This window comes from Drosophila erecta, unplaced genomic scaffold (genome assembly GCF_003286155.1).
Source record: "Drosophila erecta strain 14021-0224.00,06,07 unplaced genomic scaffold, DereRS2 tig00000000-arrow-pilon, whole genome shotgun sequence".
Classification (NCBI taxonomy): domain Eukaryota; kingdom Metazoa; phylum Arthropoda; class Insecta; order Diptera; family Drosophilidae; genus Drosophila; species Drosophila erecta.
In genome coordinates this window covers 27,649,190-27,663,880 of record NW_020825194.1, presented here as the reverse complement: position 1 = coordinate 27,663,880, position 14,691 = coordinate 27,649,190, and the positions used below count along the sequence as shown (strand labels likewise).

The window sequence follows — 14,691 nt, the reverse complement described above, 5'->3', positions numbered from 1 at the left end:
TTCCCGGATAAAGAGTACTTCATTTACTCACGTGACTGCTCGTAAACATGCGAAATTCGCTTTGTAATGTATTGTATGCCATCGTAAACCATACCCCATATATACCATATAAGTGTGGCACTTTTCTTGCATAATAAACACTTTTTGCTGCCCCTGTCTGCAAAATTTTCCCACGAAAACCTTTGCAACTGGTTGAAATTATCTTATTTGCATAGAAAAGAAGCATTATTTATGCCACATGGTTCGCTTTGCACCCCGTCTATAAGTTTTCCTACACGGCAAAGTGAAATGAATTGTAATTACTCCGTACAGAACCACTTGGCATTTATTGAATTGCATTTCAAATGGAGTGCAAATTTGTTGCACTTCAATGGGACTCGTGACTCAGTGCCTGGTAGAAAAAGTCATAATTCCAGTGACGTTGCGGGTTATTCTCACCTGTAATCCCATAAGTAGTTATAGTGCGATCTAACAATAATGTGCCACTAATACAAAGCATATATATTATCCACCTTGGCTACTTTGAAGAAGAACTTATTTCAATACAATTACATATGACCTATGTGTATAGATTGTAGATTATAGATTGACCATCTATAAATAGAAATATTGGGCTACTTGGTGAGTTACCTCTTAAGAGGTAATACTTTTCACACAACTAGATATTTTTATGGTAAAGACCCATTGTTCTGACAACCGATTGCACTAAGCTGATTTTTCCCAACAGCAGTCCACTGACCCCATGCACTAAAACGCGTTTGAGCTCAAACTAATCGGGAGAAACTCACTTCTAGTTGCAGTATGCACACTAAATAAAATTTCCAGGTCGGGATACGTAATTCCGTAAATCCGTAGTTTCCCACAGCCCTCTCACGATTTTAATTCCACGTGCCCTACAAGTTATGTCTAGGCAGGGTTAAATCCAAAATGTTTGAGGTCGAAAAAAGGATTAGCGATTTAAATCCGACTTCCGACGGCATTGGAAACATCTTGATCTGAGTTATAGTGGAGACTTAACATAATTTATTCATAAAAGTCTCGTCCTTCTAAAATTATATTTTACGTTACTTCGCGATGGCACATAGACTGCTCTTAATAATATATATTACTTTTATCAAAATAATTCTAATTTATGGCTCATAAAATTTTACCTTACTCAAATCACTTTAACATTCGTTGAACACGTTATGGGGGTATTATATAAAAATATTAATCCTTTGGCCAACACACGACGTTTTCTTTTTAGCAGGACAGTAAAATTATTACTATGTATAAGACTTCATTGTCAGGCTTCACAAGCTAAGCCCGAGCCTAATTATTTTACGATTGTGCTAAAAATTGATGGAAAAATACTCTAGATCTAGATCTAGTAGCAGACCCGCACTCACCTATTTGAGATAATCGTCCAGTCAAAGGGGCTGTGCTATTCTGGTAATCATAATTCTCGAAGGATACTTCTCACTGGATAACGAAGTCTGGGGATCTCCTGGTCGCTGTGGCTGCCACTCGCTGTGAATATTGAACGAATACTGAACTCATGGCAGATCCATCGCGCTCTTCACACTTCACTTAAAGTGCCAAAAACTCTAGTAGTTTCGACTCACACTCACACTCGCACAGACACATGTCACCGTCACCAACTGGCAAGCAGATATACTCGTATTATATATTAAGCAAATATCTGTGCTAATAAACAATGTATCAAAAGAACGGCGAGCTGCGATCTGCGATCTGCGAACTGGGTGAACCTGCGAATGAAGCCCGAGCTGTTTGCCCAACCAATTTAGCGCTTGTTGCAAAATGAAAGCCGTTTTTCAAACTGAAGTCGCGCGCGCGCTCGATCCGGATTGAGATACTCTACTCGGATCCCGATTCTCGGATGCTCGTCATATCACGAAGCTGGGACTTGCGATACGAGGCGAGTATAGTAGTAACGAGCACGGAAATTTTCATATCGGCACGCTGCGCATGCTCAATTGATTTGCAGCTTTTTTGCTTGCTTTGGGCTGTTCTGCCGAGCTAATTTCACATCATAACTTTTGCCTTAACTGGTTCGGCATCGGTTTGGCAGTTAGCTTTCCTCGCCATCATGTGATGTATTAATTAAACAATAATTACTAATTGACAGTAATTAATAATTGAACCAAAAACAAAAGGCCAAAAGCGTGACACGTTTTTTGGGCAAACTCTTTGAAAAACTGATTGTTTAACGTGGATGGATAACGTAGGCAAAAGTTCCCAAGCCGTTTACAAAGATATCTACGACGTTAGAAATTTTGGTTGGATTTTTTTGGTTCTTTTAAAATGTAATTATACACTATACGGAAAAAGTAGGAAAGTGTATTGATCGATCACAGCAAAAGCCTTATCTCTATAAATTCTTGTGATCCCCTGCGGTTTTCAGTGTTTTCACCCGATTGAATTTAAAGTACGGCATCAGTTTGAATAAACATGAAGAGAAAAGGTAAAAAGGTTTTAGTTCCTATTAACAATGACATACTAAATAATAATTATTAATTTAAAATAAAAATTTGAAATGTTACAATTTTCTTTCTTATAAAAGATGATTCATATTTCACTGAAAAGATGTTTAAATTAAATGTTTCCATACATTATAATGGGTACATTGCGTATATCTACATATGTAAGCTAGCAAAAGGTATTCTTAAAAGTGATTTAGTTAAGCAAGTTGGTAATTTAATGTAAGCTTTTTTGAAACAAAATTTTCTCCTTAAACTCATCCAAAACTTTTTGAACACCCCAAGATTTATGATTCCAAATTCTGATTTCTTAATTTTCTTTCTATGCTATGGGATCAATCAACAAATTTGAAAGAAATTGCTAATTTCTTGTGACGACTATTTGGCAAAGTCGTCTCATCGTTAATATCCGATGTAAATAAAATGACGAAAATTGCTAAGATTTATTTCGCCGGTACCAATGGGCCGAGCTTAACCTTGTTATTGAACTCCCGCCCGGATTTTCGCAGCTTCCAACTAAGTGATACCTATTAACCAAACGCCACAACAAAACAGGTGACAATCATATTTTTTCCACAAAAGAGAAGAGAGGTAATATTTGCTGCTAATTCAATTTATTGTGCTTTGTGTTTATTTGGATTGGGAATCCGTTGAGCTGAAGTTGTTTACATTGGCAATTTCACAGTCATTACGGTCTCCCTTATATGGGGCATAATAAAAAGTGCCAATAGGAAAATTTCACAGATTCTACTGGTTATATGTTCAGGCTGACGGTTGTTTCCTCGGTTGTTTCCTCGGTTGTTTCCTCCCCAAATCCCGGATGAGGCGGTGGAAGATCCTTAAACCGTTTCCTTACGAATTCATTTCTAAAGACCTTATCAAAGAATTTGTTGGCTTTCACATAGTTGGGATTCCGTATGAATCTCTTTTGTCGACCTCGCCCTTTTGGCCATTTCTCCTGCCTTTTTGTATTGCTACTTGATTCAAAGCCTATAACTTCCTGATCCTTATTCGTGCTGTTAGGTGATTCTGTTCCTAGCTCGGCATCGCCATCTGGGGTTCCAGCTTCCAAAGACTCTGAGGGTGTTTCGGTGGACTCTTTAGACGAAGAAACCAGATCGCAAGTCGTAAGCGTCAATAAAATGAAAATTGCCAAATACGAACTAGACATGTTTGGCTAGCTACAGATCGTTTAATACTGAAAAAATGAAAATAAACGGCTATAATGATCTATGACTTATGGGAAATTAGATAGTTTACGGCTAATGGGGAGATAATTCGAAACACTGAGCACATTTTTACATTGATCGATGCCAAGACTCTGAGCTTTTCTACTTATACTTCACACAAATAGTTCTACTCTTTTGTAGCCGTTCGTAATTAGGATCGGATCCTTTCTAAATACACTACGGAAGAACGCTATATTCGATTTTCACGACTATTAGATACCCATTAGTCCGCTAGGAGAAATGAAAAACCAAAAAACCCGAACGATCTTCATTCAACATTGTAAGCGTGACAGTTTTTTACAGCTTGTAGGCGTTATAGTCGGCATGACCAAAATGGTTTTGGCAATGAGTCCCCCGCAAAATTGTTCCATGATAATATACCAAATTTTTATGGTCGTAAGGTAAAAGGGTATACTAGATTCGTTGAAAACTATGTAACAGGCAGAAAGAAGCGTTTCCGACCAGTATATAGTATATATATTCTTGATCAGGATCAACAGCCGAGTCGATCTGGCGAGATTAGGCATGCAGATTCCAGAGCGCAAAGTTTGTTAAATGTTGCAAAACACTAAAACTAACACGCCAACACTTTTAAAATTTGTTTCGATATTTTCTCCTTTTTTTATTAGCCTTGTAAATATCTATAAATTTGGCAAAAATCTTTTTGCTACGCCCACTCTTCGCACTTCCACAAAGGAGTAACGGGTATCTGATAGTTGGCAACTCGACTATAGCATTCTCTCTTGTTTAGTGTGGGATTTTAATTCAAATAGATATAGTGTCATAACAGCAAAATGACTGCAGTATTTTATGTTAGGTATGGTTTTATTGCATTGGAATCGCTGAAAATCTAGTATATTTTTTTGTACCGAAGGTGATATCTTATCCGTGAAGTACGGTCACACCACCAAGCGCAAGTGTGAGGATTTTTAGATTTTGCCACTAAATGAACTAAAAACGCAAGCAAAACAAAGGACTGGAGCAGAATTACCTGTTGGAAGCCACAATGCCACCCACGATTAACAATTCGGCGGTAAACAGTGCCGCCGAAAAGCGACCCCAGCGGCAAACGGAGCGCAAGTAAGTGAAAAGATCCCCAAACAGACGCCGGACTTAAGATTGCCTTGCAGATCCGAGATCATTTGCCGCGTGAAGTATGGAAACAACTTGCCGGACATACCCTTCGATCTGAAGTTCTTGCAGTACCCCTTCGACAGTCACCGCTTCGTGCAGTACAATCCAACGTCGCTAGAGCGTAACTTCAAGTACGACGTTTTGACGGAGCACGATTTGGGTGTCACGGTGGACCTGATTAACCGGGAGCTCTATCAGGCCGACTCCATGACGTTGCTGGACCCCGCCGATGAAAAACTGCTGGAGGAGGAGACCTTGACTCCCACAGACTCTGTGCGTTCGCGCCAGCACTCGAGGACGGTGTCATGGTTGCGAAAATCCGAGTACATCTCCACCGAGCAGACGCGCTTCCAACCCCAGAACCTGGAGAACATCGAGGCCAAGGTCGGTTACAACGTCAAGAAATCGCTTAGGGAGGAGACTCTCTACCTGGACCGCGACGCCCAGATCAAGGCCATCGAGAAAACCTTCAGTGACACCAAGAGCGAAATTACCAAGCACTATTCCAAGCCCAATGTGGTGCCCGTGGAGGTACTGCCTATTTTCCCCGACTTCACTAATTGGAAGTACCCGTGCGCCCAGGTCATTTTTGACAGTGATCCGGCTCCTGTGGGCAAAAACGTGCCCGCCCAGCTGGAGGAGATGTCCCAAGCCCTGATTCGCGGTGTGATGGACGAGAGCGGCGAACAGTTTGTCGCCTACTTCCTGCCCACAGAGCAGACTCTGGAAAAACGCCGCACCGACTTCATCGCTGGCGAGCTCTACAAAGACGAAGAGGAGTACGAGTACAAGATCGCCCGAGAGTACAACTGGAACGTGAAGACCAAAGCTTCCAAAGGCTACGAAGAAAACTACTTCTTCGTCATGCGGCAGGACGGCATCTACTACAACGAGCTGGAAACCCGAGTGCGCCTTAATAAGCGTCGCGTTAAGGTTGGCCAGCAACCCAACAATACCAAGCTGGTAAGTGTGTTTCCTATCCTACTCCTTTTTCTCAACTCAAACCCAAACTACGTACTAAATTCTTGTTTGTCATTATTTATATTGAAACCAAACTATATCGCCCAATAAGGGATCGTATCGATACCACTGCCAAATACAATTTTAGTACATGTAGTGTAAGGGTATGCTAGAGTTGCTGAATAGTATGTAACAGGTGAAAGGAAGTGATCAGAATCACTTGCCCTGCCCAGTCGATCGATCGGGTTACATCCGTCTATAAAAACTAGAAAGTTGGGATTCGCAGGATGGTTCTAAAGACTGGCTATTCATGAATGTTCACAGTAAGTTTTAACCTGTTTCTTTTTTCTAGGTTGTCAAGCATCGCCCGTTGGACAGCATGGAACATCGTATGCAGCGCTATCGCGAGCGTCAGCTAGAAGTTCCTGGCGAGGAAGAGGAGGAGGTGGAGGAGGAAGTGGGGGAAGACGAGGAGCAGACCCAAATGATTGGCGAGACGGAGACGAAGATCGAGGATGCCGCTGGTGGTGCACAGGCAGCATCTGGAGGGGATTCCCCCGCCCAAGTAGCCCGCGATCGACAGTCGCGTTCTCGGACTCGAACTCGCAGCGGGTCCAGTTCAGGATCGGGATCTGGATCCGGTTCGCGGGCCAGCAGCCGCTCAAAGTCTGGTTCTCGGTCTGGTAGCGGCTCCAGATCTCGCACAAATTCCCCGACAGGATCCCAGAAGTCCAGATCGAGATCGGCATCACGTTCCCGATCCCGTTCAAAGTCCGGCTCTCGGTCGCGTTCTCGATCTGGATCCAAATCCGGCTCCCGCTCCCGTTCGGGCTCCAGATCTGGCTCTGGATCGCGGTCGCCCAGCCGATCACGCAGTGGATCGCCTTCTGGATCAGGATCCAGTTCTGGAAGCGGCTCAGATGAATAAGTAATTACAAAAAATGCCGTTCATAAAAAATAAGTTTAAGTAAATTGATTTAATTGATTGATTCGCCTCAATTCAGAGCTCAGAATTCATTGCCTAGAATAGTTTAATTAAAATCGGCAGTTAAACATTTTGCATTGAAAGCGGGTTGAAGTCGGGTCCTTGTCGATTTACACTTGGCCGCACCATCTCAACACTATTCTGTCTGAGATAAAGCAAATAATATACAGACAAGAAACGTAATTAATAGGTTTTTTCTTAGTAAGTGTCTAGGAATTGATTAGATCGCCTTTGGGGAAGTGCGAACAATTTAAAATGTTTTACAAACATTGTAATCAATATACATATTCTTCAATTGTGCCTGTTATTTTTGGAGACAGTAGTTTGCCGTGTTCTCCAGAATCCAAATGATAAGGGTATATATTAATGTGGTTCGTTCCACCTACGTGGCGTCCATCAAAAAGCGCTGGAAAACTTCGCCATCGGAACTGGGTAGCTCCGTTTGTTGCGGCGAGTAGATCCTCAAGTTTTGGAGTTGCTGCAGTGGAGGGCCGTTCCCGCTGAAGTGTACCACAGCAACCGGCTGTAAGGGTATGAGCTGCCCCTCATCCCTCGGCTCCACGCCACAGATGCCCAGCTTCTGGCACTGCTCCACCACAATGTCGTCGATTGACTGCGAGAGCAGTGCCTCCTGTTCCGGATCCGTGATCGAGCTGCTGTTAATGGCAGCTATTTCGGCGCTCGCTGGGGAGGTCTGAGTGGGAGAGTCGTTGCCATCCAGGAACGCCTTTATCAGCTGCTCCGGGGTTTGGGCCTCCTCGGTGGGACATCGATGGGTCCTTTGGCTAACCTTGTACCTGAACGTCTTCTGGCAGAGCTCGCACTTGTACGGCATCACTCCTGTGTGGATGCGCGTGTGGACAAGAAAGGAGACCCTCTGCCGGAAACACTTGCCTGTGAAGCAGTCCGACATACAGAAAATAGAGATACAGATAGAGTGACCCGCTAAAATAGGTATACCTTTGCTCCATTTAAAACAGATAGCGCACATGGTAAAGAGTTTGATCAATACTCACCGCAGACCTCGCACTTGAAGGGCTTTTCGCCACTATGGATTCTCTGGTGGTTGTGCAGCGTAGACAGTTCCTTGAAGGCGCGTCCACAAACACCGCAGACATGGGGCTTTACCTCGCTGTGGTAGAGCAAATGCTTGTGGTACGACTGCTGGAAAGTGAAGGTTCTGGCGCAGATCTCGCACGTGTACGGCATCTCGCCGGTGTGGAGCCGCTTGTGCTTCTTCAGAAAGTACTTGGTGGTGAAGGACTTGCTGCACACGTCGCATTCCCACAGCTTCGGGGTGGCCGTGCCCGACTCTGGCGAGCTGGGGGACTGCTGGAGCATGCTCAGCGCCCCACTCAGGGCGTATGGCTGGGATGTGGTGCACATGGAGTTGCTTCCGTTGCCAAGGGCTCCCGGCTCTGTGTGTCGAATGCGATCGCAAATGCTCAACTTGGGCGAGGGACTAACTGCAATGGTGGTGGGGGCGGGCGTGGGACTGGGGTTGGAGCAGGGCACTCCCATCATGTGCACTACCTTCAGGTGGATGCGAAGGGAGCCCTTCATGCGGAACGTCTTGGAGCAGAGATGGCACTTATAGGGCTCCTGGTCCTGTAGGAAGAAAAAATCAGAATTTCGCTTTTAATTACCCATTATCAATAGGGACAGGTCCTTATGCCTATTGGATTTAAAAATATTCCATTTAATTTCCGCGTAAACCTAATTTAATGTAATCTGGGTACCATAATTTTTGGTGAAGTTGGTTGCTATTTTCGCTTTTTTAGTAATTCCATTATTACCTTGTAGTGGGTATATTGATTTCAGTCAGAAGTAAAAAAGTCATTCAGTTGTAATGCTATGAAATTTCTCCTAAAATTCTTATTACTATTACTACATCAATTAGTTGCCATATAAATAATCGAAACTACGGATCAAAATTGATCAAAATCGGACGAACTTATCGTACAGCTTCCATGGGAACAGTAGGAAAATTAATTTAAAGTAATGGAGCCGATATAATCAGCTTTTTGTTAAATAAATAATCTAATCTGTAAAGCTATGAAATTTATTCTAAAATTCTTACTACTATTACTACATCAATTAGTTGATGTAAATAAATAATCGAAACTACGGATCAAAATTGATCAAAATCGGACGAACTTATCGTATAGCTTCCATGGGAACAGTAGGAAAATTAATTGAGAGTAATGGAGCCGATATAATCTGTTGTATTTTAAATATATAATCATAATAATTAGGAATTCGTCTGGTTTTTTGTTTTATTTTTGTTACGTCTACGTGTTGCTATAGATGCAATGCCATTAAATTGCATGGGCATTAAAAACAGCGTTGAATCAAATGTATAAAATCACGAAAAATAAATGAAATGACGAGATATGAGAAAATGCACAATCCAACAGCATTACGAAAATTCTCTAGAGGTAATAGCACTTAATATATGTATGCACATAGGTAATAATTACCGACTCCTTCTGTTGGGACTCCTTTTGCTTCGGCTCTCCCTCCGCGTTTTCGTGGACCAAGCGGATGTGCATGTCCCTCAGCTCGCTATTCCGGAAACTGAATTCGCAGATGTCACAGTGGGCGGGAGGAGCGGCCGGAACAGGCGGTGGGGGTGGGACGACGGGCTTGGACCTGGTTCGCTTGGCCCTCCGTTTGGGAGCAGCTGCGGCAACGAGGCCGCGGGGGGAAACGGGTTGGCCATTCGCGGGACACTCGTTTCCCTCCTGAGCCATCAGACTGGTGTGCGAGAACAGGTGGATGGTGAGCTTGTCCAGTCCCAGGAAGAGCTCCTTGCAGTTGGCAAAGGGGCAAGCCAGTGGACCGTTCGCCGCCTTGATCAGCCTCTGCTGCAGTGCGTCAATACTACCGAAACTGGGCACCGCGCACAGCGGACACAGCACCGAGGTGGAACACATGCCCGCCAGCGCACTCAATCGAATCTTATGCAAATTCTTCACCTCTTATGGGGATAATCCTGCTGCTCAGTCGGTGATCATCTACTCAGGAGTCCATTCCCAGACTGCCTAGTCTTTCTGTTTTCAGAATTTTCTAAAAATATCAGCAAGTGAAGATTTTTAAAAACTTTTGGGCCCAGCAATCTGAGTTTTCGGCACCAGTTTTCGATGCCAGCTAACGAAATAATGAAAAATAATGAAATGCCCGGCGAAGATCGTCGAATCGACAAGAAGACTTTCGGAAACACTCGCAGCACCGAAAACTCATTTCTCGAACAAGGCAGTCTCTTTCTCCGTATCTCTGGGTGGCTCATTTCGAAATATAGCTCTGAGCACGGGCATGTACTATATGTAAAAATATTCTTGGCCGATATATGTTGCAGTGGCGACCATATAGCCTTCGTTCTAGTCTTTGTAACGCACGATGCGGAGGGCAATCCGTCGGACTTATCTAGCGATCTATCATTATGACCAGGTTAGCTCTATAAATGGCTGCTCAGTCAATTTCTGATTGCAATATTGGTGGTTGTAATAGTAGCTACAAAAGTTCATTTTCCTTTTCTTGCCTTTATGTTCAGTAAGTGCCCTGTTTGAAATGAGACAGATAACAAGAGAACTGCGAAGATATTGCAGATATTTTTATTTGGAAAACACGAAGCTTGAGTATATTTCAAATTTAATTGGCAATTAAATAAAAGAAAAGAAAATGTGTTCATATCCGCCTAAGTAATAGAGATCTGAAACCATAAAAAAACCGTAAGCGAAGGTGGTAGATATTTCTTGGAGTATTTTGGTAGAGCATTTCCTAGTCAACCATCTGAACAAACGTTCCGCTAGACACACACTAGTACCCCCACTGAATCGTTGTGAGCTATTTTTATGGCCGCAATGCTCTCTTGTTTTGACCCGCTTTGGCAACGCATTTTATTCGCTGTTTCGTTTAGATGGTCAATTTGTAAACACTGCGATGGCCAACACGTGAAGATACTAGCGTACGGTTGAGGTCATCGGATATCCAACGGAATAATAAATAAATATATTATTATAAATGAAAAATAAATTATTTTTTCTTCGGCAAGGGCAACTCAAGCGATATGATGCTCAGGCCGGACTGGGAGGTTGTGGAGGAGGTATCGTCCTTGAGGGAGCTCATGTCGGAGACGGAGGACCGGGCACTCGCCCCCTCACAGGCGAACTTCTTTCCCTTGACGCGGAGGTAGGAGGCGGTGTCCTGACCCTGCAAGGACTTGCCCGAGGAGCTGCTGTTCCACGACACGCGGCTGCACGTGCGCTTGAGGTGCATCGGCAACTTGATTCCCTTGCGCAAGAGGATTCCAATTATGTTCGTGCCGGCCTCGTCGCTGTTCGCCAGATCGGTAATCATGTTCAGCGCCTTGGTGTTGCGCGCCTCCAGCTCCTGCAGATTTAGATCCCGCTCGAACTGCGCCAAATACTCCTCGCTAAAGGGCCGTGCCTTGATCTCGCGCAACTGCGTCCGGATCTCTCGATTCGCCCTGTCCAGCTTCAGTCGCTGGTCGTCCAGTTCCCGCTCAATCTTCTCCAGTACTGCCGAGTGCTCCGCCCGACTAGCCTTCGCCTTCTCTATTTTACCAATCAGGTCCTCCTCCTCCGCCCGCTGGGCTGCGTGCTTCTGCTGGTAGTGCTGCGCCTTGCATCTTAGAACCTTCAATTTTTCCAGCTCGCGACAGTAGGCCGCCTCAAGCTCCTTTAGCTCCAACTCGGCCCGCTCGCGATCTGAAATTCAGAAGAAGAGAACCAAATCTATCATCCAATATCTCATTAAACTCCAGGATTCTAACCCATCTGGTTTGTGGGCGGTAGAGTGGGCGTGCCGACGTCCTGAACAAACTTGGAATGCGTAACTAGAATATGAATGCTTAATCCCGAGATTTCGTGGTACATACGAAAAGACCGCCAGATGGACGGACGGATAGTAGTCTTAATCAAGAATATCTACAAATTAAATTTGTAGGGTCGGATCATCTTCTTTCTACCTATTACACAACTTTTTTTTTTTTTATTAAATAAAAAAAAAAAAACTTACTTTACGAGTAACGGGAGGATAATAGAACAAAATACAAGTTTTGTTGTTTCTTAACATAAAGAGTTCCCATTCAGTATACTTTAGCTTACTCTAAAAGATGCACAAAGGGTGCAAGAGTATTTTCATTCCGTTTCCGAGCCATGTGATCCAACAATTTTATAGTTAAAAGTAGTCAAACTTACCCTTCGAGTTTTCGTCCACTGATCGGAATGTTTTGCGGTAGTTATCGTTCGATTTGTCGAACTGCCGCAGAGTGTTCTCCAGGGCGACCACCTCCTTCTCAGCCCTGAGAACCTTCTTGTTGAGAGCGTCGCCCTCGTCGGCCAACATCTGCCGCTCCTGGGCGCTCACCACCTTCAGCTGGGTGCTGGTCATGATGGAGCCGTCCTCGTTTTTGCCGAGCAATTGGGCAGTAAGTTCAAAGCGCGCCTTCATCGCCTCGATTTGCTTTTTCCGCTCTCCGAGGTCGGCTCGCAAGGTGCTGAGCTCCTCGTTGAGATGCTTCTTCTTGAGGAGGAGCACATCCTCTTGGCTGCGAAGCTCTACGCTGCGATCCTTGATGGCGCGTCGAAAGGCGAGGCGGTGCTGCTCCAGGTCGTAGGTGCCCTGTTCGCAGCCCCCGATTCCAACCTCGAGATCATTGCAGCGCATCTTCACCATGTTAAGGTCGACTATGAGCTCGGAATTCTCGTAGCGGATCTGGCGCAGTCTCTTGACTGTGCCCTCGCAGTAGACCTGGGCCTCCTTGATCTTAAACCTGACCATTTCGAGCTCCTTCTCGTCGGCGTTGTACTGGACGACTAGGTTGTTCATGTTGTAGTTCAGCTTCTTGTTCTGCGCCTCTGTGGTGGCTATAAGGCGTTGCAGCTTCTCAAACTCCTGCTCCAGTGCATTGAGCCGGGCCATGTTGGTGGCCTCCACCTCGGGGTCATCCGCCAGACCCTTGATCTCGGCGAGACGCCGCTCCGCCTCCAAGCACTTAAAGGACAGGTTGTAGTGGATCTCCGTCTGCCGCTTGAGCTCGTTATTGACCTGCTGCTGATTGCGCTTGATGGCTGCCAGGTTGGAGTTGAGGGAGTCGTTCTGCACCTTCAAGACCTTCTCCTCGTCCTGGAGTTCGATGACCTGCCTCTGCGTGCGGTACAGCATCTCGTTGACCTTCTCCTGCTCCTTGTCCAGGTTTCGCAGAGCCGTCTCCTCCGCCTGCATCATCTCCTCCAGAATGTGCAGCCGCTGCTCCGCATTGAGGGCCTTGTTCTGCACAGACTTCAGTCGAGCGTTAACCTTCTCCATTACCGAGGCGAAGTTTTCCAGCTCCTTGGCCTTCTCATCGCGCTTCTGCATCTGACTGCGGTTATCCATGCGCTGCAGGTGCACCCGGTTCGAGAGGTTCTCCAGTTCCCGACGCAGGCCGTCGACCTCGCGCTCCTTCAGCAATGTGGCATCAATCAGGATCTGGATCTGGTTTTTCATGTCGGAACTTTCCTCGTTCAAGGCCTCGATCGCAAGCTCCACCTGGCGGTTGTTCTCGATCACCTCGGTTAGCTGGTTGTCGTGATCCTTGTAGGTCTGCGCCGTCTGCTGGGCTTTCTGGGCCAGCTCCGCACACTCCATCTCGCTGCGCTGAATGTCGTGCTCCCGCTGGGTCATCTGGTTCACGGCGCTCTTCCACGTCTCCACCATCTGGCGGCGTTCCGCGTGCGCAGACCTGTACAGACAAGCGGTCCGCTCAAGATTCTTCTCCAGCGTCATTTGCTCGTCATAGAGGAGCACCACCTGCTTGCGCCGCTTGTCGATGTCCGCCTGCAGAAGCTGGCGCTTGGTGTTCAGCTCCCGGGCCTTCTGCTGGTCATCCAGGTAGTACTTTTCGATCAGCTGGTAGCCCTTGTTCCCGTCCTCCATGGCCTCCGTCCACTCAACCAAGGTCGTCTTGGCCGACTTGATGCGGGAAGTCAGCTCATCGATCTCGCGCTTACTCTGGCAAATCTTACCTGGGCATCGAATGAATGAAATCGAGCCAAATGTATCAGGGGACTGTATAGTTTGGCCCATCCCACTTTTCCCATTTTACTTACGCTCAGTGACCTTGACGTATTCAGTGTACTCCTCCAGCTCCTTGGTATTCTTCCGCAGATCCTCCTTGATCTTGTTGCGCTCCAATATCACAAGCTGCACATTGTGCGCCTCCTTGATAACATCATCCTTCAGTGAGCTGTATAATGTCTAAGGTGATACGAAATGATGACTAGCAACTTTAGTAGTAGACTTTAGCAACTTTAGGCGTACCAGGTTCTGCTGAATTGTGCCCTCAATGTTGCGGGTATGCCGTTCCACTGCCAACTCGCGCTCGTCCAGCGAGTTCATGTGCTGCTGCAGCTCCAGCTTCAACGCCCTCAGAGCAGTCAGTTCCTTCAGAATGGCCAGGTTCTCAGCACTCGCCATGGGAATGTCCGAGTCCACCGCCCAGCCTACGGAAGCCATCGCTTCCAGCTTGTAGTCGTTCAGCGAGGCACTCTTCATGTCGTCGGTGCGATTCATCGTGTTATGAGATTACCCTGTCGCCAGGCCGAGCTGAATCGGATAACTTGACTATCACCACTGATGTTGAAATGTAATGTAAACAACTCAGAGCACCCTAAGCATTCCTTTCCGTCTCAATGACAACCAGGAAACACAGCCAGCTACCCATAGCAACTCCTGTAGAACAAAGTAACAACTCTGGAAATATCAATATCTGCGTGTTTCTACAGCACGAATTTATGGTAACTCCTATATAATTCAGAGCAACCTGTTTTCTTAAGGGAAATCATCAAACCACGCGTTCATAGACTTACTAATTGCTTTAATCAACTGCCTTAAACAA

At 45.5% G+C, this 14,691-nt stretch overlaps 4 protein-coding genes across 4 annotated transcripts; 1 reads left to right on the top strand and 3 right to left on the bottom strand.

Moving 5' to 3' along the window:
- Window positions 1–3,077: 3,077 nt before the first annotated feature.
- LOC26526144 lies at window positions 3,078–3,665 on the bottom strand. The gene has a single exon (XM_015154962.2). The coding sequence runs from the start codon at window positions 3,649–3,651 to the stop codon at window positions 3,235–3,237; it is 417 nt and encodes a 138-aa protein (XP_015010448.1). The 5' UTR covers window positions 3,652–3,665; the 3' UTR covers window positions 3,078–3,234.
- A 915-nt stretch (window positions 3,666–4,580) lies between these two features.
- Window positions 4,581–7,083, top strand: LOC6551755 (RNA polymerase II-associated factor 1 homolog). The gene is made up of 3 exons (XM_001978822.3): window positions 4,581–4,789; window positions 4,840–5,806; window positions 6,156–7,083. Exons 1-3 carry the CDS (start codon window positions 4,716–4,718, stop codon window positions 6,729–6,731), a joined length of 1,617 nt encoding a protein of 538 aa, XP_001978858.1. The 5' UTR covers window positions 4,581–4,715; the 3' UTR covers window positions 6,732–7,083.
- Window positions 7,084–7,130: 47 nt separating this feature from the next.
- Window positions 7,131–10,033, bottom strand: LOC6551756 (zinc finger protein 2). Its single transcript, XM_001978823.3, has 3 exons — window positions 9,269–10,033; window positions 7,805–8,396; window positions 7,131–7,682 (listed from the first exon to the last, which is right to left on the bottom strand). Exons 1-3 carry the CDS (start codon window positions 9,722–9,724, stop codon window positions 7,171–7,173), a joined length of 1,560 nt encoding a protein of 519 aa, XP_001978859.1. The 5' UTR covers window positions 9,725–10,033; the 3' UTR covers window positions 7,131–7,170.
- Window positions 10,034–10,657: 624 nt separating this feature from the next.
- LOC6551757 (coiled-coil domain-containing protein 39) lies at window positions 10,658–14,470 on the bottom strand. The gene is made up of 4 exons (XM_001978824.3): window positions 14,115–14,470; window positions 13,904–14,051; window positions 12,011–13,819; window positions 10,658–11,518 (listed from the first exon to the last, which is right to left on the bottom strand). Exons 1-4 carry the CDS (start codon window positions 14,364–14,366, stop codon window positions 10,824–10,826), a joined length of 2,904 nt encoding a protein of 967 aa, XP_001978860.1. The 5' UTR covers window positions 14,367–14,470; the 3' UTR covers window positions 10,658–10,823.
- Window positions 14,471–14,691: the final 221 nt, after the last annotated feature.